The sequence below is a fragment of the Moschus berezovskii genome, chromosome 3 (assembly GCF_049115385.1).
Source record: "Moschus berezovskii isolate FMDL1 chromosome 3, NW_MosBer_1.0, whole genome shotgun sequence".
In the NCBI taxonomy this organism is placed as follows: Eukaryota; Metazoa; Chordata; class Mammalia; order Artiodactyla; family Moschidae; genus Moschus; species Moschus berezovskii.
The window spans coordinates 122,871,714-122,895,871 of NC_142462.1; the positions used below are offsets into that span (position 1 = coordinate 122,871,714).

A 24,158-nucleotide genomic window follows, 5' to 3' on the forward strand; every position below is an offset into this window, starting at 1 on the left:
GGTCCCTGCGAGGCAACACCAAAGCACCAATCACATTACTGGGAAATGCTTTCTCTTTCTATTTGACTACATATTCATCACTCCACCCAACCTCAGCTTCCCGTGGCCAGAGACTGCAGAAGGAACGAACACACTTTTCTTCAAATGAAAGCAAATACCAGTCCGGGTAGCTTTCCTGGAGAGGAGCTGAGATCTCACCAGTTCTGCAAGAGAAGGTGAGACTGGCCAAGACTAGGGTAATGGAGCTTGTGAGAGGGCTACGGGAGGGGGCAGAGGGAAGAGGAATAGATGGGGGCCCGCATGGGAGTGGAGAGGTTGTAGAAGGGGAAGCTGAGGGATTTATTCACGTGATGTCCACACATCTCATATTTAACCAGACAGGATTTTTTTTTTTTTTTTTTTTTTGCTTGCAAAAGTTTTAGTTGCTCTCAAAAGTCTTCATGATATAATGGTAGGTATAAATATCATTAATATGTTACCACTGGAAAAGAAGACACACAAAAAAGAAGGAAAGATGTTCATATGAAATAGCCTCTAATTTGGGAGTAGAACTATATATAATTTTTATTTATTCTCTTTGAAGACTGTTCTCTATTTCACTGAGTTTTCAAAAATGTGCCCATATTTTAGTGATGAACATTTATCACAAAATACACACAAAAGGTTAGTGTTTTTAGAACATTTAACACTTAAAACATGTTTTTTTTCTGCATGATATACACAAATTTCTGACTCTGGAGCAAGCGTGCACAACTACCCTCCATAGGCCATATACAGCCTGCCACCTCTTTGTAAATAAAGTTACAGTGTTACAGCTACCATTTACTAGTTTACTGTGATCTGGGGCCACTTTTGTGTTCCAACCAGAGTTGACTGGCTGTGCCTACAAAGTCTAAAATATTGTATTTACTGCTGGTCCTTTTCAAATTTGCAAACCCCTGTAGAAGAGTAATAAATGCAATCCTAATAAATGAATTTATACTGTGATGTCATTTTCTTTCTCTTGAAAATATGTCCAATTTCACATGTATTCTGGGAGCAAATGCAACTCACAAGCAACAGGACAAGCTAGAGGTCATCCTTAGTTTGTAACATGCATGCATTCATATTCAGAGCCTGACCTTGGTCCTTGATAAACTGATGATTTATTATTCCAGAAAGATCTTTCTGGACTAAAAACTTATGCAAAATACCTAGTGGTTTCCTTTTAGACATTAGACAGTGAAAAAATTGCAGACATTTTTTGATCTCCTTTCTCCAACTGCCTACTATATGTTATGTATTATTATTATGTATTATTTTTACATTTTCCAGGAATCTTAACATTCTGTTATGAAACCACTGTTTCTACTGTTTCTGTGTTGCTTGTAGAAAATTGTGAAGCCAACCCAACCCCCCTATTATTTACTTTTTTCCTTGAGTAAGTTAAGAATTCCTTCTTTGTGCTTAGAATATGGTATGTCATATCAAATGAGAATTCAGTGTTAAATATCCTACATCAAGTTTCCAGGGAATGAAATGTAGTCTTCTTTTTCCTAAAGAGTTAGATTTTTGAGGGGGTTATTTTTCCCATTTCAGGGAAACTACTGGATGATGCTTCCTGGGTTTTATTGATTGATTTGCTAACTTCAGCAACATCAATCCTTTTTAAGTAGGATTTGTTGCTGCTCCTACTCAGATTTTAGTTGTTCTCTAAATGTTGAATCTTCTGGTCTTTCAGATTTTCATTTGTTGTGTTTCTTACTAAGGTTTTCCTATTAATAAGACATTTTACTTTTGAGTTATATCTTTTCCGACCTCTTTACTTCTAACTCATTTACAGGTCCTGAAATGATTACACTTTTTATCTTCACTTTGTTTCTTTGAGTCTGCATTTTCTTCTCATTCTTCCTTCTAACATCTCCTTTTAGGAATTTTGTTTTTGAGTCTGTATTCTAATTATAGTGCTTCATAGTCTAAAGCACATGAGGGAATATTCTTTACGTTGGGTTACGTTCTCCTGTGATTTGATTCCATTTTTATTTATGTATCGTATTCATTTATGTGTAGAGAAATAGTACACAAACATTTTTGTTTAACTTCTTCCTTTTTCATTTTTTGAGTGGTGTTTGCCCAGCTGATGCATTGGGTTTTTTGTTTTTTGGTTTTTTTGATAACTTTCTGTTTTCTAATTATATAGTATTGTGATCTGTTCCCCCTCTCAGTCCTATGGTCCTATACTCATTGCTATAATTACCACATTACTCATAGTTTTAATTTTTTTAACTTTATTTTATTATGGTAAGAACACTTTAGATGAGCTCTAACCATAAAACAGTCTGGAGGTGTCTCAAAAAATTAAAAATAGAAGTACAAAATGATCCTGCAATTTCACTTCTGGGCATTGATTCAAAAAATTGAAATCAGAATCTAGAAGAAACACTAGCATTTCCACATTTATTAGAGCACGGTTCCCAATATTCAAGAGGTGGAAACAGCCTGAATATCCATCAACAGATGAGTGGATTAAAAGAAATGCATACAGTGGAATATTATTCAACCTTAAAAAAGGAAAATCATGCCATATGAGACAATACAAATGAAATGTGAGAACAGTATGCTAACTGAAATAAGCCAGTCACAGAAAGACAGATACATGTGATTCCATTTATATACAAAATAGTCAAAGTCAGAATCAGTGCGTGGAATGGAGGTTGCCAGAGGCTGGAACATAGGTAATATACCGTACACTTACTCTCGTTGGGTGGGGCAGAGCTTGTCTTCATAGTGTACTTTTCAGCCAGTGTGTGTTGTGTTAATGTTACCCGGAAACCTGTTGTTTTCCTTCAATACAGGTTAGTGACCCTGAGGCAGATCTTCAGAACTGGAAAGCAAATTTGGACAGCACTGCATTAAACCTACTCTAATTCTGTTTATTCACTGAAAAAAGAACCAAATACCAGAGAACTGGTGACTCTGCAAGGCTCAAGGAGGTTGACAAAAAAAATTAGAAACTTGCCTACTGACTTATCATCTAGATTCCCAAAACACTTCACTAGAAGGCGGCTGTAGAAATTTTAGGATGCATAGAAATAGAAAGATTATTTTCTAAAAAATATAACCACAATATCAAAGGTAGTATAAATTCTTAATTTTATCAAATATCCTTTCATTAGATTTCATGGATTATCTCATAATTTATTTATAGTTTAGTTTGTTTGCATCAGGATGCAAAAAAAAAAAAAAGTCCAATAAAATGACACAAGATCATTTTATGAATTTCTTGCCTCAGATTTTAAATCTGTCATTTCTCCAAGAGATCCTGGTTTATTTGAGCAGAAACTGATTCTGAAGACTATAATCTGGGCTGGTCTAATTAGCTCATCCAAGGGATTCTTCTTTTCTGTTACATTATTTTTGATCTCAAACATTTATTTTTGGTTCTTAGGACTTCATGTCTCTGCTTACATGGCCCATCTGTTCTTACATTAGAGCCCTAGAATATTCATCTTAGTTGTTTTAAATTCCTGGTCTAATCATTCGAAGATCCCTGGGAGGATAATTAAATTTTGCCTGCCATTTCAATAAGTAATGAATGTTGCCCACTATCAAGTCATCAGCATTGCAGGCCCAGACAGTGTGCCCTGAGGGGAATTTAGATTGGATAAAAACAGGATCAATACAGTCAGTTCAGTCACTCAGTCGTGTCCGACTCTCCGCGACCCCATGAATCACAGCACGCCAGACATCCCTGTCCATCACCAACTCCCAGAGTTCACTCAAACTCATGTCCACAGAGTCGGTGATGCCATCCAGCCATCTCATTCTCTGTCGTCCCCTTCTCCTCCCACCCCCAACCTTTCCTAGCATCAGAGTCTTTTCCAGTGAGTCAACTCATCGCATGAGGTGGCCAAAGTATTGCAGTTTCAGCTTTAGCATCAGTCCTTCCAATGAACACCCAGGATTGATCTCCTTTAGAATGGACTGGTTGGATCTCCTTGCAGTCCAAGGGACTCTCAAGAGTCTTGTCCAACACCACAGTTCAAAAGCATCAATTCTTCGGTGACCAACTTTCTTCACAATCCAACTCTCACATCCATACATGACCACTGGAAAAACCATAGCCTTGACTAGATGACCTTTGTTGGCAAAGTATTGTCTCTGCTTCTTAATATACTATCAAGGTTGGTCATAACTTTCCTTCCAAGGAGTAAGCGCCTTTTAATTTCATGGCTGCAATCAGCATCTGCAGTGATTTGGGAGCCCAAAAAAATAAAGTCTGACACGGTTTCCACTGTTTTTCCATCTATTTCCCATGAAGTGATGGGACCAGATGCCATGATCTTTGTTTTCTGAATGTTCAGCTTCAAGTCAACTTTTTCACTCTCCTCTTTCACTTTCATCAAGAGGCTTTTGAGTTCCTCTTCACTTTCTGCCATAAGGGTAGTGTCATCTGCATATCTGAGGTTATTGATATTTCTCCCAGCAATCTTGATTCCAGCTTGTGCTTCTTCCAGCCCAGCGTTCCTCATGAGGAACTCTGCATATAAGTTAAATAAGCAGGGTGACAATATACAGCCTTGACGTACTCCTTTTCCTATTTGGAACCAGTCTGTTGTTCTATGTCCAGTTCTGATTGTTGCTTCCTGACCTGCATACAGGTTTCTCAAGAGGCAGGTCAGGTGGTCTGGGATTCCCATCTCTTTCAGAATGTTCCACAGTTTATTGTGATCCACACAGTCAAAGGCTTTGGCATAATCAATGAAGCAGAAATAGATGTTTTTCTGGAACTCTCTTGCTTTCTCCATGATCCAGCGGATGTTGGCAATTTGATCTCTGGTGCCTCTGCCTTTTCTAAAACCTGCTTGAACATCTCGGAGTTCACAGTCCACATATTGCTGAAGCCTGGCTTGGAGAATTTTGAGCATGACTTTACTAGCATGTGAGATGAGTGCAATTGTGCGGTAGTTCGAGCATTCTTTGGCATTACCTTTCTTTGGGATTGGAATGAAGACTGACCTTTTCCAGTCCTGTGGCCACTGCTGAGTTTTCCAAATGTGCTGGCATATTGAGGGCAGCACTTTCACAGCATCATCTTTCAAGATTTGAAATAGCTCAACTGGAATTCCATCACCTCCACTAGCTTTGTTCATAGTGATGCTTTCTAAGGCCCACTTGACTTCACATTCCAAGATGTCTGGCTCTAGGTCAGTGATCACGTTATCGTGACTATCTTGGTCGTGAAGATCTTTTTTGTACAGTTCTTCTCTGTATTCTTGCCACGTCTTCTTAATATCTTCTGCTTCTGTTAGGTCCATACCATTTCTGTCCTTTATCGAGCCCATCTTTGCATGAAATGTTCCCTTGGAATCTCTCATTTTCTTGAAGAGATCTCTTGTCTTTCCCATTCTGTTGTTTTCCTCTATTTCTTTGCATTGATCGCTGAGGAAGGCTTTCTTATCTCTCCTTGCTATTCTTTGGAACTCTGCATTCAGATGCTTATATCTTTCCTTTTCTCCTTTGCTTTTCGCTTCTCTTCTTTTCACAGCTATTTGTAAGGCCTCCTCAGACAACCATTTTGCTTTTTTGCATTTCTTTTCCATGGGGATGGTCTTGGTCCCTGTCTCCTGTACAATGTCACGAACCTCCGTCCAGAGTTCATCAGGCACTCTATCAGATCTAGTCCCTTAAATCTATTTCTCGCTTCCACTGTATAATCATAAGGGATTTGATTTAGGTCATATCTGAATGGTCTAGTAGTTTTCCCTACTTTCTTCAGTTTAAGTCTGAATTTGGCAATAAGGAGTTCATGATCTGAGCCACAGTCAGCTCCTGGTCTTGTTTTTGCTAACTGTATACAGCTTTTCCATCTTTGGCTGCAAAGAATATAATCAATCTGATTTCGGTGTTGACCATCTGGTGATGATGTGTAGAGTCTTCTCTTGTGTTGGTGGAAGAGGGTGCTTGCTATGACCAGTGAGTTCTCTTGACAAAATTCTATTAGCCTTTGCCCTGCTTCATTCCGTGCTCCAAGGCCAAATTTGCCAGTTACTCCAGGTGTTTCTTGACTTCCTACTTTTGCATTCCAGTCCCCTATAATGAAAAGGACATCTTTTTTGGGTGTTAGTTCTAAAAGGTCTTGGAGGTCTTCATAGAACCGTTCAACTTCGGCTTCTTCAGTGTTACTGGTTGGGGCATAGGCCTGGATTACTGTAATATTGAATGGTTTGCCTTGGAAACGAACAGAAATCATTCTGTCGTTTTTAAGATTGCATCCAAGTACTGCATTTCGGACTCTTTTGTTGACCATGATGGCTATTCCATTTCTTCTAAGGGATTCCTGCCCACAGTAGAAGATATAATGGTCATCTGAGTTAAATTCACCCATTCCAGTCCATTTTAGTTCACTGATTCCTAGAATGTCTATGTTCACTCTTGCCGTCTCCTGTTTGACCACTTCCAATTTGCCTTGATTCATGGACCTAACATTCCAGGTTCCTATGCAATATTGCTCTTTACAGCACCGGACCTTGCTTCTATCACCGGTCACATCCACAACTGGGTATTGGTTTTGCTTTTGCTCCATCCTTTTATTCCTTCTAGAGTTACTTCTCCACTGATCTCCAGTAGCATACCACCTACCGACCTGGGGAATTCCTCATTCAGTATCTTATCATTTTGCCCTTTGATACTGTTCATGGGGTTCTCAAGGCAAGTATACTGAAGTGGTTTGCCATTCCCTTCTCCAGTGGACCACATTCAGCTGTGTTCCATGTGATCAGATCGATTAGTTTCCTGTGATTATGATTTCAGTGTGTCTGCCCTCTGATGCCCATTCCCAATACCTACCGTCTTATTTGGGTTTCTCTTACCTTGGGCTTGGGATATCTCTTCACAGCTGCTCCAAGAAAGCACAGCCGCTGCACCTTACCTCGGATGAGAGGTATCTCCTCTCGGCCGCCGGCCCTGGCCTCAGGCGTGGGGTAGCTCCTTTCCGCCGCACCTTTTTGCCGGGTCGGTTGCGCAGGCCCGGCGTCTGTGCTGCCGGGCCCAGCTCTCTCGCGTCTGCACCTTATACTGGCCCTAAATAGCTAAAATGCATATCAAAGGAATGGTTTCAATAAGCCCAGACTCTTGCATCTTCCCATATGTAGAAAAGCACTGTAATCATTAATTTGAGTGTCTGGCTTTTTGTGATTCGAAGTGATCTTTTGATGTTTGACCATGCATTTTGTTTTCTTTTGTTTTGCTTTCAACAAAGATTCCTATATATCCCATCTCCTCCACTACCTCTTTGAAACAGTTCCTCAGAGCCATCTGAGAGAGTGTCTCCCAAGCTATAGTCTTCAGTACCTCCTCAAATACAATATCATTCTCAACTTTTAGGTTGTGCATTTTTGTTCGCTCAACGCCTGCCATGTCTAGTTCTAATGCTTGCTCTGTCTTCTCAAATTATGTTTTTTGCTCTTTACTATGTCTGGTCATTTATCTCATCAGCTGGACACGATGTCCTGGGTAAATGGAACTGCTGCTGTAAAGAAGCCTTTAGTACTGTGGTGCTGGGGTGGGGGAAGGGACATAGACTATCGTCCTACAAGCACAACTGGTTCTAGTGAGCCTTTGCCTCTGGACTGTGAGCCTCACAGGTGTTTTTCTCCCCCACCTCGGGTTCGAACGTTCGAGTGGACTGGAAGTGGGTATTTCCCTTTTCCTACGTGAACGGCTTAGAACTGACTGTAGTAGTATATTTTTCTTTCTCTAAGTGAGTTGCTGCTGCTGCTGCTAAGTCACTTTAGTCGTGTCCGACTCTGTGCGACCCCAAAGACGGAAGCCCACCAGGCTCCCCCGTCCCTGGGATTCTCCAAGCAAGAACATTGGAGTGGGTTGCCATTTCCTTCTCCGATGTGTGAAAGTGAAAAGTGAAAGTGAAGTCGCTCAGTCGTGTCCGAACCTTAGCGACGCCACAGACTGCAGCCAACCAGGCTCCTCCATCCATGGGATTTTCTAGGCAAGAGTACTGGAGTGGCTTGCCATTGCCTTCTCCGCTAAGTGAGTTAGGCTCCAATAAAACCACAGCAGGTCAGGCTCTGGTTAACTGCTTTCCTTTGAGGGCAGGCATTGTTGAGAAGAACCCTGTTTCAAAATGATTTCTTTTCCCCTCCCCTGCAGGAAGCACCAGGGGGTTTTTTGGATATTTACTATCAGAACCTAGTGGGGCTCCCAGAAGTAAAACTCACAAAAGTGTGGGGTCGCTCTATGACAGGATCCTCCTGGAATTTTAACTCCACACTGACCATCGAGCAACTGGTCAATCCCAGTTTTGCTGCCCCAGCACTGGTGCCCACAGTGAGTCTCTGCCCTCCTAAGCCATGACTCCCTGTATTTGTCTGTTCTCCAGTCTTAGGGGCAGCACCTCGTCCTGTCTCCTCAAAGCAACCTCTGAAGTGTTCGAGAAAAGTTGATTTTTCAGTCCGTTCAACTTTCACTTATTCTTAAGATGGAGTAATGACTTCCAAGCTTCTGACATGTAACCAGAAACTGAAGGTCAAATTTATCAATTGGATTCCATATTGTATCTGCATTTTGGGCTCAGTTTAGAAATGTTTTCCTCACTCTCATGTTTTGAAAGAATTTGTTTGCTTTCTTCTAATAGAATATAGTTTTTTACAAATACTTGATGACTTTGGGACACTTCTTCCATTGGTATGAGGAATGAATCCAATTTTATGCTTTTTCAAATGGTTATTCAGTTATTTCAATACTTCTCATTACAATGTCCATCTCTCCACTGATATGGAATGCTGCCTTTCTTATATACTGAATCTCCCTATGCAAATGAGCATTTGTAGAGATTTTCTGTTGTTCCGCCTCAGCCCCCCACACTGGCCTATTTGTGCACCAGCACTCTAATAGGCTCAATGATGTTATTTGCTCTCTGGATTCTCCTTTTTTCTTTTTCTAAGTCTCATTCCTATAACCACTTTCTCTTCTATTTGCACTGATGGATATCACAGAAACCATTGGAAAGTGCGGTGGAATTATTTTAGTTTTAGTGAGAAAGTATTTCTCCATTCAGTAAGTTGCTGGCTTTCAGGATGAGTAGAGAAACAGATAAGAAAGAATGCGTCAATTCATATTTCATGAAATGTTTTTACTATGAAAGGCTATATTAATATAGTAATTTTCCTCTTATTGAACCTCGCCCCTCACTCCAGTGTTCCAGAGTAAATCCCACATGGTTATGATGTAACCCGTTTTAAAATGTTGTCAGATTCTAAGGATGTCCCTGGTGGTTCACACTCCCAATGTACGAGCCCCAGATTCATTTTGGTGAGGGAAATATATCTCACATATCACAATTAAGAGTTCGACTGCAATAACTAAAGATCTTACATGCTGCATTTAAAAATATGTCACAATGAAAATTGAAGATCCATGTGCTGCTGTGGCCAAATAGATGAATAAATATTGCAAATAATTTTTTAAAATGTCAGATTCTGTTTTCATTAATACTTTATTAGGATTTTGTGTTGATATTCATACATGAGATTCATCTATAGCTTTCTGTTTGATAAAATCTTTGTCAACTTTGTGGCTCAAAGTTACATTTACTTCTTAGAATTTTAAGATTTACCTTATTTTCCTGTAATCTGGAATAATTTAAGTAAAATTGAGATTCTCAGGAATCAAGTCCCCATGACTGCTGAGGGTTTCATGGAATTCTCTTATAAAACCATGTGAGAGTTGATGCTATCTTGAGAGGAGCTTATCCACTGCTTTCTCTATTATTCCTTCTATGAATCCTGTTCTACTTCAGTGTTATGTCTCTATTGTGTTTTTCAGTTGCTAAGTTGTGTCCAACTCTTTGTGACCCTATGAACTGCAGCCTGTCAGTCTTCCTTGTCCTTCACTATCTCCCGGAGTTTGCTCAAACTCATGTCCTTTAAGCTGGTGATGCCTCCAACCATCTCATCCTCTGTCACCACCTTCTTGCCCTCAATCTTTCCCAGCATCAGGGTCTTTTCCAACGAGTTGGCTGTTCACATCAGGATGTCCAAAGTACTGGAACTTCAGCTTCAGCATCAGTGGCCAAAGTATTGGAGCTTCAGCTTCAGTATTAGTCCTTCCAGTGAATATTCAGAGTTGATTTCCTTAAGGATTGACTGGTTAGATCTCCTTGCTGGCCAAGGGACTCTCAAGAGTCTTCTCCATCACCACAGTTTAAAAGCATCAGTTCTTCAGTGTTCAGCCTTATTTATAGTCCAATTCTCACATCCATACGTGACTACTGGAAAAACCATACCTTTGACTATATAGACTTTTGTCAGCAAGGTGATGTCTCTACTTTTTAACATGCTGGCTAGGTGTGTCATAGCTTTTCTTTCAAGGAGCAAGTGTCTTTAAATTTTGTGGCTTTAGTCAATAGCCACAGTGATTTTGGAGCCTACCAAAATAAAATCTGGCACTGTTTCCACTTTTTCCCCATCTATTTGCCATGAAGTGATGGGACTTGGATGCAATGATCTTTGTTTTTAGAATACTGAGTTTTAAACCAGTTTTTCCACTCTCCTCTTTCACCCTAATCAAGAGGCTCTTTAGTTCATCTTCACTTTCTGCCATTAAAGTGGCATCATCTGCATATCTGAGGTTGTTGATGTTTCTCTCAGCAATCTTGATTCCAGCTTGTGATTCATTCAGCCCAGCATTTCACATGATGTACTCTCAGTCAGTCAGTCAGTTCAGTCCCTCAGTCGTGTCCGACTCTTTGCGACCCCATGAATCACAGCACGCCAGGCCTCCCTGTCCATCACCAACTCCCAGAGTTCACTCAAACTCACCTCCATCGAGTTGGTGATGTCATCCAGCCATCTCATTCTCTGTCGTCCCCTTCTCCTCCGGCCCCCAATTCCCCCCAGCATCAAAATCTTTTCCAGTGAGTCAACTCTTCCCATGAGGTGGCCAAAGTATTGGAGTTTCAGCTTCAGCATCAGTCCTTCCAATGAACACCCAGGATTGATCTCCTTTAGAATGGACTGGTTGGATCTCCTTGCAATCCAAGGGACTCTCAAGAGACTTCTCCAACACCACAGTTCAAAAGCATCAATTCTTCGGCGATCAGCTTTCTTCACAGTCCAACTCTCACATCCATACATGACCACTGGAAAAACCATAGCCTTGACTAGACGGACCTTTGTTGGCAAAGTAATGTCTCTGCTTTTTAATATGCTGTCTAGGTTGGTCATAACTTCCTTCCAAGGAGTAAGCGTCTTTTAATTTCATGGCTGCACTCAGCATCCGCAGTGATTTTGGAGCCCCCAAAAATAAAGTTTGACACTGTTTCCACTGTTTCTCCATCTATTTCTCATGCCATGATCTTCGTTTTCTGAATGTTGAGCTTCAAGCCAACTTTTTCACTCTCCTCTTTCACTTTCATCAAGAGGCCTTTTAGTTCCTCTTCACTTTCTGCCATAAGGGTGGTGTCATCTGCATATCTGAGGTTATTGATATTTCTCCCGGCAATCTTGATTCCAGCTTGTGCTTCTTCCAGCCCAGCATTCCTCATGATGTACTCTGCATAGAAGTTAAATAAGCAGGGTGACGATATACAACCTTGACGTACTCCTTTTCCTATTTGGAACCAGTCCATTGTTCCATGTCCAGTTCTGACTGTTGCTTCCTGACCTGCATACAGGTTTCTCAAGAGGCAGGTCAGGTGGTCTGGTATTCCCATCTCTTTCAGAATTTTCCACAGTATGTTGTGATCCACATAGTCAAAGGCTTTGGCATAGTCAATGAAGCAGAAATAGATGTACTCTACACAGAAGTTAAATAGAGTGGCAATATACAGCCTTGAGATACTCCTTTCCCAGTTTTGAACCAGTCTATTGTTCCACGTCTGATTCTAATTGTTGCCGCTTGACCAGTTAGAACCAGAGACGTGTAAGGTGGCCTTGTAGTCCCATCTCTTTAAGAGTTTTCCAGTTTGTTGTGATCCACATTCAAAGGCTTTAATCTAGTCAATGAAGCAGCAGTAGATGTTTTTCTGGAATTCTCTTGCTTTTTCTATGATCCAGCGTTGTTGGCAATTTGATCCCTGGTTTCTCTGCCTTTTCTTAATCCAGCTTGTACATCTGGAAGTTCTTGCTTCATGTACTGTTGAAGCCTAGCTTGAAGGATTTTGAGCATTACCTTGCTAGCATGTGAAATGAGCACAATCATCATCGGGCTACATAGTGAGGGGTCAATATTGATAAGCTCTATTTACCCACAATGCTGCTGCTGCTGCTGCTAAGTCACTTCACTCGTGTCCGACTCTGTGTGACCCCATAGACGGAAGCCCACCAGGCTCCCCTGTCCCTGGGATTCTCCAGGCAAGAACACTGGAGTGGGCTGCCATTTCCTTCTCCAATGTGTGAAAGATGTATGTAATTTAAAATGTGAACGTTAGCAGATCTGTTTTCTCAGTCACTGCAAGATTATTGTCTCAACTATGTAGCCCAAGGACCATCAAACCCACTTTAAACATTTTATGTTACGATAAATCATAAGGCACCCATTATTGCTTCTAAATATTAGAGTCCTTTTACTATAAGAACATTAAATTTATCTTCCTTCGTGCAATTTGAGAAATAAGACTAGGTGAGTTCTGTGTGGCGTGTGCAAATTTCAGGACAGTTTCCACATGTCTCACCATGTGGTTGTTTCCCTTCCATATTGAGAATCTCCTTGGGGGACTATTGTGCTGTCTCCTCCATCCATGCTTTCTTTCTGTTTGAGTCTAGATTGTTAGTGCTTTTTAATGAGCACTCTTTCATAGGATAGGATGCTAACTACTGCCCCCAGGATTCCTCAAATTCAATTTTTAAACCTGGACTTTTTCGAAAACAAAATATATATGTTATTTTGTTAAATGGAAAAAATAGAATTACGGTAAAAAAACACATTTTAAACATTCAAATGCTACTTTCATCACAGCAACACAGGAGAGGCATTTAGTGGGAATTAGAATAATAATTTCCTTGGAGAAGGAAATGACAACCCACTCCAGTGTTCTTGCCTGGAGAATCCCAGGGATGGGGGAGCCTGGTGGGCTTCCGTCTATGGGGTCACACAGAGTCGGATACGACTGAAGTGACTTAGCAGAATAATAAATAGAAGATATCAAAGAATCCTCCGTGAAAATACTTCACCTGGCTTAGAAGACTTGGAATGATTTATATATTCAGTAGAGTAAGAAATCAGGGTTGAGAATGGTTTCAACTTAATCTAAACACTTTTTTTCTTTTCTTTGTAAACTATAGCTGACTTGCCTACTCTCCACAGCGTCTGATGTGGACATGGCTGCCACCCAGGACATCAGTCTGAGGATCGTGCTGGTCGGGAAGACCGGAAGTGGAAAAAGTGCGACTGCAAACACCATCCTCGGGGAAAAAGTATTCGAGTCTAAGATTGCTGTCCAAGCTGTTACCAAAACTTGTCAGAAAGCATCCCGGAAATGGAAGGGGAGAGAGCTTCTCGTTGTTGACACCCCAGGGCTCTTTGACACTAAGGAGACCAAGGACACCACCTGCAGGGAAATCAGCCGATGTATCCTCGCCTCCTGTCCCGGGCCTCACGCCATCGTCTTGGTCCTGAGGCTGGGCCGCTACACACAGGAAGAGCAGCAAACAGTGGCGTTGGTCAAGACTTTGTTTGGGAAAGCAGCCATGAAGTATATGATCATCTTGTTCACTCGCAAAGAGGAGCTGAGGGACCAGAGCCTGAGCAACTTTTTGAAGGATGCAGATGTAAACCTACGAAGCCTCCTCCAGGAGTGTGGAGAGCGCTGCTGTGCCATCAGTAACAGCAAATACACAGAGCAGGCTGAGAAGGAAGCTCAGGTGCAGGAGCTGCTGGAGCTGATAGACACGATGGTGCAGAACAACCGAGGGGCTTACTTTTCTGACCCCATTTACAAAAGCACATTGGAAAGCCTGAGAAAGCTGGAAGAAGTCTTGAATAAAAGATACGCTGATCAATTAGAAATAGAAATCCGAAAAGTGGAAAAGGAGTATGCTCAAGCATGCAAGAAGATTATGCAGGAAAAAGACAGAAAAATTAAATTACTAAAGATGGAATATGAAGAAAAACTAAGAAACATTAGGGAGGAGGCTCAAGACAATATATTTAGCCGTGTATTTGATGAAATTATGAAGCTGCTTTCAAGAATATTTCTTTTGTTCAAGAAGTAACTATTTTTCCACAGTTTACTATGGTTAGCAAAGCATCTCTCCAGCTCACTCCCTATTGCTCTCCATGCCTGCCTCCCTTCCAGCAAATACTAACTACAAAATTTCTTAATTTGAGCTCTGGTCCATTGGACATGGTTCAAAAGACTCAAATGAAAGGAAGTACAAGGCTGAAGTGCATCTTGCATTACCTGTGAAACACATTACACAGGCCCCTTGTGAATATTGTGTAACTCTCAGCAAAGCTTCCGTCTCCCCCAGCAGCATTGTTCTCTGGTTCATGAGAGATGAGATGATAAACGTTTGCTGTTTTTAGCCACTAAGTTTTGGGTAATTTGTTACACAGCAGTAGATAACTAGTACAAGGCATAATGTATGTTTATGCTTATATACAAAATATTTCTTTAAATATTGGCCACTCTGCTTGCTACTGGGGAAAGGAATTTCAGATTCTGGGAATCAGGGGTGGGAGGAAACTTACTTTTGACTATAGACCCTTTAATCTATTTCAGTATATTTTTTATCCAACAAATGAACAAAGAGACAAATAATAACATTTGTAATATTCTCCAACAAACAGTAATTCAAAGGCCCATTTCAAAAACAGTTGTCTTGTCTCTGCTTTCCTTTCTCTAGGTGCTGGCTTAAAGTCCTTCTGCCTATAAATTCAGCTCTCTCTGTGCCAGAATGTTCCGTTTCCCCTGCAGATCCACTCTCTTCCCTTTTAGGTCCTTTGACCCTGACAGGAACCACACCCTGGGGTGCAATGTTCTCTGACTCTCTCTCAGACACCACCAGTGAGAAGGCCAACAGAGAATCCATGGGAGCCCGAGAATTAGATGAGGACATTTGTCTTCTAGATCCCTCTCCTCCCAGTCCTATCTGACCAGCTGTCATCTCCAACCAAAGGTCCAGCCACAGGCACTGGGGGCTCTCAGATCTGACCAGTAGAATACACCAGTGTAGGAGGCCTGTCCTGCCAAGCCTGTGGTGTGTCTGCAGCAAAACTCCTGACTATTTCCAGGGATCACAGCTTGACCTGAGAATGAATTTTAATTTTCAAAAATGCCCAGTCTGGTGATTAAGGTAAATGGTAAAGCTGTAAGAGGTAGCCATAAAATAAAAAGACTAATTCTCTTTTAGGATCCCTAACTCTAAAGTCAATGTTTCTGGAAAAATTTCAAATATGACAAGTGGAAAGAGGTTTGGAACACAAGCTATAGCTCAAAGGGGACAAGTTTGAGGGATGGTAATAATTTGACAAAAACAAAAGAAAGCTTTGTTTTAAAAAGTAGTTGTTGCAAATGCATGCATAATCTCTAGTATGTTTCTTAACACATTGGTCTTGTTTACCATTGGTTTGTCTAGATTTCTAGAAAAATTTAAAAGAATCAGATATTTAAAGGATACAATTTGGGAAATATCAAGAAAGTATTTCTTCCCATGCAATTAATAATGCCATTGCTTTCTTTGCTACCTGAAATTCTATAGCTTATTTATCATTTTTTATTATCGTCTATTCATTTATATTTTCAAATTTATTGCCATAAAAATTTATGGCACAGAATTCTCTAAAAAAATATTTTAATCTTCTTGAATATATAGCTGCAATCCTTTTTATAATGCTTCGTATTTTTATTGTGTTCACTGTCCTTTTTATTTCAATCAGTATTAGCAGAAATTTGTCAGTCATTCCAAAGAATTAACTTTAGTTTTCAAATTTTGATATGCTTATTTGTACTGTCTTGTATTTCATTAATTTCTGTTCCTTTCTTTATTATATCCTTTCTTCTGAGTTCGTTGGTTTTACTCTGCTCTTCTTTGTTATTGTCTTCTTATATTCAAGTATACATATTGAAGATTCAAATACTGCTTTTGTTGTTGATCAGTCGCCAACTCATGTCCAACTCTTCGAGACCCCTTGGACAGCAGCTCCTCAGGCTTCCCTGTCCCTCAGCATCACGCAGAGTTTGCACAAGTTCCCATCCATGGCGTCGGGGATGCCATCCAACCATCTCATCCTCTGTTGCCCTCTTCCCCTTCTGCCTCAGTCTTTCCCAGCATCAGGGTCTTTTCCAATGAGTCGGTTCTTCACACCAGGTGGCCAAAGTATTGAGCTTCAGTTTCAGCATCAGTCCTTCCAACGAGTATTCAGAACTGATTTCCTTTAGGATTGACTGGTTTGATTTTCTTGCTTCTCCAAGAGTCTTCTCCAACACCACAGTTCGAAAGTATCAATTATTTGGCACTCTGCCTTCTTTATGGTCCAACTCTCACAGTTGTACGTGACTACTGGAAAGACCATAGCCTTAACTATACAGATCCTTGTCAGCAAAGAGATATCTTTGCTTTTTAACACACTGTCTGTAGCTTAGTCCAAAAGTTCCATTTCGTTGTTATTCAGTTCTCCATGTAGTTTCATTCACTAAAGGAATTACAAACTGCTCTGATTTCTAATAAAACATGAATTCTACTCCATTTTCACCTATATCTTTGAAATTTCAGTGAGAAGTGTGTTGATGAGCAGGAGATATAAAGGCAGTTTAAAGACATACACAGGGGATGAAGGGGGGCAGGCACAGAACAGGTGGGAGCCCTGCGTCATCCACACACGGCACCAACTTGAGCTTCACACATGTTCTAACTGGGTGGTCTTCCTGCAGCCTTCCCTGCAGGGCCAGGGCAGGGTGATGTGCGGAGAAGCAGAAAAGGAGGGTGGGGTGGGATTCCAGTCTGAGAGTCTCAGAACCCCCAGCAGGGCCCTACTCCCTGAAGAACTATCAGCTGCCTTTTCACCCCCCAGTCCCCATAACACAGGCCGGCTTCCTGATGCTCTCCTCCCCTAGCCCCTGACGTCTGTTTCCTGCATCCTGGGTCCCACACAAACCACTGCTTTATTTTACCCTCTATGTCCTGTGCTGAGACTCTCCCCCCAACTAGGCTGAGATCTCCTCTTATAAACACCACTGCACAGAACTGACCACAGAGAAGGTGTGCAGTGAATACTGGTGTGAAGGAATGCGACAGAATGGAACAAAATGGAAAGGGGAGGGAAGGGTGGGATGGACAGAGCCTGTCCAGTCCATGGGCAGAGGTGGGACTTTCCATCGACTCCTTCAGGGAGCCCTTGCTCATGAGGACTCCTGTGCAGACACCATGCCCTCCATGTCTCTTATGAGATATAAACTTGCTGACAAAGAGTAGCCACGGGCAAAACAATGTGTGAAACGCTCGTCTTGTGCGTGGATCTTGTTCTTTGGGCTGACCCTACTGGGCCCCCACCCCATCCCTCCTTACAGTCTAACCAGGACCCCTTCCCTGACAAACAGCCCCTGGCCTCCTCTCCTCTCACTGCTTCAGGTCCGCAGGGCTTCTTGAGCTGAGGTTTGAGTGATGCATCGAGGTCCCTTCTTGTCCTCAGCATCCAGGTTTTTCTGGCCAAAGCCTCAGCACCTCCTGACCAGGCTCCCTCTGCCTTCCAGAGTCAGATCATCCAGAAGGGTTACCTGAGCTGTGCCAAGAAGACGACAGCAATGGTTTCCACGCCCTCTCTCTTTGGGAACCAAGACACCAAAAGGGAGCTTGTGAGCTCTGGGTTTCCAGGGGTGAAGACTGAGAGATGAGGCATTGCCCTCGGGAATAGAATCTCAAGGAGGAGGATGAGAAGATAAGTCAGATGTTCTACAAAGTTCTCCTATGGCATTTTCTGGTCACAGGCCAAGATATGGGAGTTCTCATCACAGAGCCATACAATGCATTTTACAGTGTCTTTCCTGTTCCATGGACAATGGTATTCTGTTTCCTAAAATTTCGTCAAACTTGAATTACTTTCTCTGGACTCTGGGATCCACAAAGCACCGTGTTGCAGAAGATGATCATGATGGCAATGACTATCATCATCTGTATCACTTTCCTACTTATCCTTCTCCATGAAGCAGTTTATATTTTTGAAAATGGTCTTATTTTCATTATTTTATGTTTTAAGTAGGGCAAACCATTAGACCATTCAAATATGACCTAAATCAAATCCCTTATGATTATACAGTGGAAGTAAGAAATAGATTTAAGGGACTAGATCTGATAGATAGAGTGCCTGATGAACTCTGGATGGAGGTTCATGACATTTTACAGGAGACAGGGACCAAGACCATCCCCATGGAAAAGAAATGCAAAAAAGCAAAACGGCTGTCTGGAGAGGCCTTACAAACAGCTGTGAAAAGAAGAGAAGTGAAAAGCAAAGGAGAAAAGGAAAGATATAAGCATCTGAATGCAGAGTTCCAAAGAATAGCAAGGAGAGATAAGAAAGCCTTCCTCAGCGATCAATGCAAAGAAATAGAGGAAAAAAACAGAATAGGAAAAACAAGAGATCTTTTCAAGAAAATGAGAGATATCAAGGGAACATTTCATGCAAAGATGGGCTCGATAAAGGACAGAAATGGTATGGACCTAACAGAAGCAGAAGATATTAAGAAGAGGTGGCAAGAATACACAGAAGAACTGTACAAAAAAAATCTTCACAACAAAGATATTCACGATAGCGTGATCACTCACCTGGAAACAGACATCTTGGAATGTGAAGTCAAGTGGGCCTTAGAGAGCATCAATACAAACAAAGCTAGTGGAGGTGATGGAATTCCAATTGAGCTATTTCAAATCCTGAAAGATGATGCTGTGAAAGTGCTGCACTCAATATGCCAGCAAATTTGGAAAACTCAGCAGTGGCCACAGGACTGGAAGAGGTCAGTCTTCATTCCAATCCCAAAGAAAGGCAATGCCAAAGAATGCTCAAACTACCGCACAATTGCACTCATCTCACACGCTAGTAAAGTCATGCTCAAAATTCTCCAAACAAGGCTTCAGCAATATGTGAACCGTGAACTTCCAGATGTTCAAGTAGGTTTTAGAAAAGGCAGAGGCACCAGAGATCAAATTGCCAACATCTGCTGGATCATGGAGAAAGCAAGAGAATTCCAGAAAAACATCTATTTCTGCTTTATTGACTATGCCAAAGCCTTTGACTGTGTGGGTCACAATAAACTGTGTAAAATTCTGAAAGAGATGGGAATCCCAGATCACCTGACCTGCCTCTTGAGAAACCTGTATGCAGGTCAGGAAGCAACAGTCAGAACTGGACATGGAACAACAGACTGGTTCCAAATAGGAAAAGGAGTGTGTCAAGGCTGTATATTGTCACCCTGTTTATTTAACTTATATGCAGAGTACATCATGAGGAACGCTGGGCTGGAAGAAGCACAAGCTGGAATCAAGATTGCCGGGAGAAATATCAATAACCTCAGATATGCAGATGACACTACCCTTATGGCAGAAAGTGAAGAGGAACTCAAAAGCCTCTTGATGAGGGTGAACGACAGTGAAAAGTTTGGCTTGAAGCTCAACATTCAGAAAACAAAGATCATGGCATCTGGTCCCATCACTTCATGGGAAATAGATGGGGAAACAGTGGAGACAGTGTCAGACTTTATTTTGGGGGCTCTAAAATCACTGCAGATGCTGATTGTAGCCAGGAAATTAAAAGACGCTTACTCCTTGGAAGGAAAGTTATGACCAACCTACATAGCATATTAAAAAGCAGAGACATTACTTTGCCAACCAAGGTCCGTCTAGTCAAGGCTATGGTTTTTCCCGTGGTCATGTATGGATGTGAGAGTTGGACTGTGAAGAAAGCTAATCGCCGAAGAATTGATGCTTTTGAACTGTGGTGCTGGAGAAGAATCTTGAGAGTCCCTTGGACTGCAATGAGATCCAACTATCCATTCTAAAGGAGATCAATCCTGGATGTTCATTGGAGGGACTGATGCTAAAGGTGAAACTGCAATACTTTGGCCACCTCATGCGACGAGTTCACTCACTGGAAAAGACTCTGATGCTGGGAGGGATTGGGGGTGGGAAGAGACGGGGATGACAGAGAATGAGATGTCTGGATGGCATCACCAACTCGATAGACATGAGTTTGAGTGAACTCCGGGAGTTGGTGATGGACAGGAGGCCTGGCATGCTGTGATTCGTTGGGTCACAAAGAGTCAGACAAGACTGAGAGACTGAACTGAACTATGTTTTCTTCTACAATCCCTGTGATATCGTCCAATTAGATATTACGATTCCTGTTAACATATCAGGAACATGAATTCAAATGATATATTAAGGTAACACAATTAGTTCTGGAGTTGACATCTAGTCCAGGCTTCTATTTTTCATTTATTCTTCAACCTGTCAGTTCAGTCGCTCAGTTGTGTCCGACTCTTTGCAACCCTATGGACTGCAGCACGCCATGCTTCCCTGTCCATTACCAACTCCCAGAGCTTGATCAGCTTCATGTACATAGAGTCAGTGATGCTATCGAACCATCTCATCCTCGGTCACCCCCTTCTCCTCCTGCCTTCAATCTTTCCCAGCATCAAGGTCTTTTCTAAGGAGTCAGTTCTTCACATCAGGTGGCCAAACTATTTGAGTTTCAACTTAAGCATCAGTCCTTCCAATATATATTTAGGACTGATTTCCTTTAGGATGGACTGGTTTGATCTCCTTACAGTCTAAGGGACTCTCAAGAGTCTTCTCCAAAACCACAGTTCAAAAGCATCAATTCTTTGGTGCTCAGTTTTCTTTATGGTCCAATTCTCACATCCATACATGATTACCAGAAAAACAATAGCTATGGCTAGATGGACATTTGTCGGCAAAGTAGTGTCTCCGCTTTTTAATATGCTGTCTAGGTTGGTCATAGCTTTCCTTCCAAGGAGCAAGCGTCTTTTAATTTCGTGGCTGCAGTCATGATAGCAGTGATTTTGGAACCCAAGAAGAGAAAGTCTGTCACTGTTTCCATTGTTCCTCCATCTATTTGCCATGAAGTGATGGGACCAGATGCCATGATCTTCATTTTTTGAATGTTGAGTTTTAAGCCAGCTTATTCACTCTCCTCTTTCACTTTCATCAAGAGGCTCTTTAATTCCTCTTCGCTTTCTGCCATAAGGGTTGTGTCATCTGCATATCTGAAGTTATTGGTATTTCTCCTGGCAATCTTGATTCCAGCTTGTGCTTCATACAGCATGTGACAACATACAGCCTTGACATACTCCTTTCCCAATTTGGAATCAGTCTATTGTTCTATGTCCAGTTTTAACTGTTTCTTCTTAACCTGCATACAGATTTCTCAGGAGGCAGGTAAGGTGCTCTAGTATCCCCATCTCTTGAAGAGTTTTCCACAGTCTGTTGTGATCCATACAGTCAAAAGCTTTGGCATACTCTGTGAAGCAGAAGTAGATGTTTTTCTGGAGCTCTTGCTTTTTCTGTGGTCCAGTGGATGTTGGCAAATTTGATCTCTGGTTTCTCTGCCTTTTCGAAATCCAGCTTGAACATCTGGAAGTTCTCAGTTCATGGACTGTTGAAGCTTCACTTGGAGAATTTTGAGCATTATTTTACTAGTGTGTGAGATGAATTGTGCGGTAGTTTGAGCATTCTTTGGCATTAACTTTCTTTGGGTTTAGAATGAAAACTGCCCTTTTCCAGTCCTGTGGCCACTGCTGAGTTTTCAAATTTGCTGGCATATTGAGTGCAGCACTGTCACAGCATCATCTTTTAGGATTTGAAATAGCTCAGCTGGAATCCCATCACCTCCACTAGCTTTGTTCATAGTAATGCTTCCTAAAGTCTACTTGATTTCACACTCCAGGACGTCTGGCTCTAGGTGAGTGATCATATCATCATGGTTATTTGGGTCATGAAGATATTTTTTGTATAGTTATTCTGTGTATCCTTGCCATCTCATCTTAATATCTTCTACTTCTGTTAGGTCCATACCATTTCTATCTTTTATTGTGCCCATCTTTGCATGAAATGTTCCCTTGGAATCTCTGATTTTCTTGAAGAGATCTCTAGTCTTTCCCATTCTATTGTTTTCCTCTATTTTTTTGCATTAATCACTGAAGAAGGCTTTCTTATCTCTCCTTGCAATTCTTTGGAACTCTGCATTTAGATGAATGTATCTTTCCTTTTCCTCTTTGCCTTTAGCTTCTCTTCTTTTCTCAGCTATTTGTAATGCCTCCTCAGACAATCATTTTGCCTTTTTGCATTTCTTTTTCTGTTCTCTTTAATTCTCCAGAAAACAACGATTGTTCTAAATAATATTGGCAACAAGACATCCTTAGGCCCGGAATGAAAGTGATATTGACAAGTTAGAACCCTGCACTGAAACCAGCTAAACAATTATTTTGAAAATTCTTAAATGATATCTCTTCAAAAATAAATTTAAAAAACAGACTGGAGGTGTTACAAATAAGATATTTTCACTATATAATAATCTAGAAATTTTCTGTGAGCTAACACTGAAAATGGGCTAGTGATGCAAAAAAGCTTTCATCAGGACCTCCCTGGTGATGCAGTGGATAGAAATCCACCTGCCAACGCAGGGGACATGGGTTTGATCCCTGGTCTGGGAAGATTCCACACGCCACAGAACAACTAAGTCAGTTCACCACAACTACTGAGCCTACAAGCCACAACCACTGAAACCTGTGTGCTAGAGCCTGTGCTCTGCAACAGGAGAAGCCATGGAAATGAGAAGCCCACACACCACAATGAAGAGTAGCTCCTGCTCACCACAACTAGAGAAGCCCATACAAATCAACAAAGACCCAGTGCAGTCAAAAAATAAGTAACTTAAAATCTTTCATCAAAAATAAGCCCTTTAACCCAGACTTTAGTTTTTTACTTATTTTTTAATTGAAGTGTAATTGTTTTACAGAATTTTGCTGCTTTTTGTCAAACCTCAACATGAATCAGCCATAAGTATGCATGTATCCCCTCCCTTTTGAACCTCCCTCCCATCTTCCTCCCCATCCCACCCCTCTAGGTTAATACAGAGTCCCTGTTTGAATTTCCTGAGACATACAGCAAATTCCTGTTGGCTGACCATATTTTACATAGATAGCATATTAAAAAACAGAGACATTACTTTGCCAACAAAGGTCCGACTAGTCAAGGCTATGGTTTTTCCAGTGGTCATGTATGGATGTGAGAGTTGGACTATAAAGAAAGCTGATTGCTGAAGAATTGATGCTTTTGAACTGTGGTGTTGGAGGAGACTCTTGAGAGTCCCTTGGACTGCAAGGTGATCTAACCAGCCCATTCTAAAGGAGATCAGTCCTGGGTGTTCATTGGAAGGACTGATGCTAAAGGTGAAACTGCAATACTTTGGCCACCTCATGCGACGAGTTGACTCACTGGAAAAGAGTCTGATGCTGGGAGGGATTGGGGGTGGGAGGAGACGGGGACCACAGAGAATGAGATGGCTGGATGGCATCACCGACTCGATGCACATGAGTTTGAGTGGACTCCGGGAGTTGGTGATGGACAGAGAGGCCTGGCGTGCTGCAATTCATGGGGTTGCGGAGAGTCGGACAGGACTGAGCGACTGAACTGACTGAGTGGAAGTTTCTGTGTCACTCTCTCCACACGTCTCACCCTCTCCTCCCCTCCCCCACGTCCATCAGTCTGTTCTCTATGTCTGTTTCTCCATTGCTGTCCTGTAAATAAATTCTTCAGCACCATCCTTTTAGATTCCGTATGTATTCATTAGAATACAATATTTATCTTTCTCTTTCTGACTTAATTCACTCTGTATAACAGGTTCAAGGTTCATCCACCTCACTAGAACTGACTCAAATGTGTTCTTTTTATGGCTGAGTAATATTCCATTATGTGTATGTACCACAACCTCCTCATCCATTCATCTCTCAATGAACATCTAGGTTGCTTCCATGTTCTAGCTATTGTAAATAGTACTGCAATGAACAATAGGGTACATGTGTCTTTTTCAATTTTGGTTTCCTCAGCGTATATGACTAGGAGTCAGATTGCTGGGTCATATGGTGGTTTTATTCCTAGTTTTTTAAGGAATCTCTGTACTGTCTTCCATAGTGACTATATCAATTTACA

At 41.4% G+C, this 24,158-nt stretch overlaps 2 protein-coding genes across 3 annotated transcripts in view; both read left to right on the forward strand.

Moving 5' to 3' along the window:
• The window catches only part of LOC129552014 (GTPase IMAP family member 1-like), a 153,877-nt gene that overhangs the window by 102,570 nt on the left and 27,149 nt on the right, over positions 1–24,158 (forward strand). The window lies entirely within an intron of this gene.
• Positions 57–16,680, forward strand: LOC148778429 (GTPase IMAP family member 7-like). Its single transcript, XM_088834737.1, has 2 exons — positions 57–215; positions 13,281–16,680. The coding sequence occupies exon 2, from the start codon at positions 13,317–13,319 to the stop codon at positions 14,208–14,210; it is 894 nt and encodes a 297-aa protein (XP_088690863.1). The 5' UTR covers positions 57–215; positions 13,281–13,316; the 3' UTR covers positions 14,211–16,680.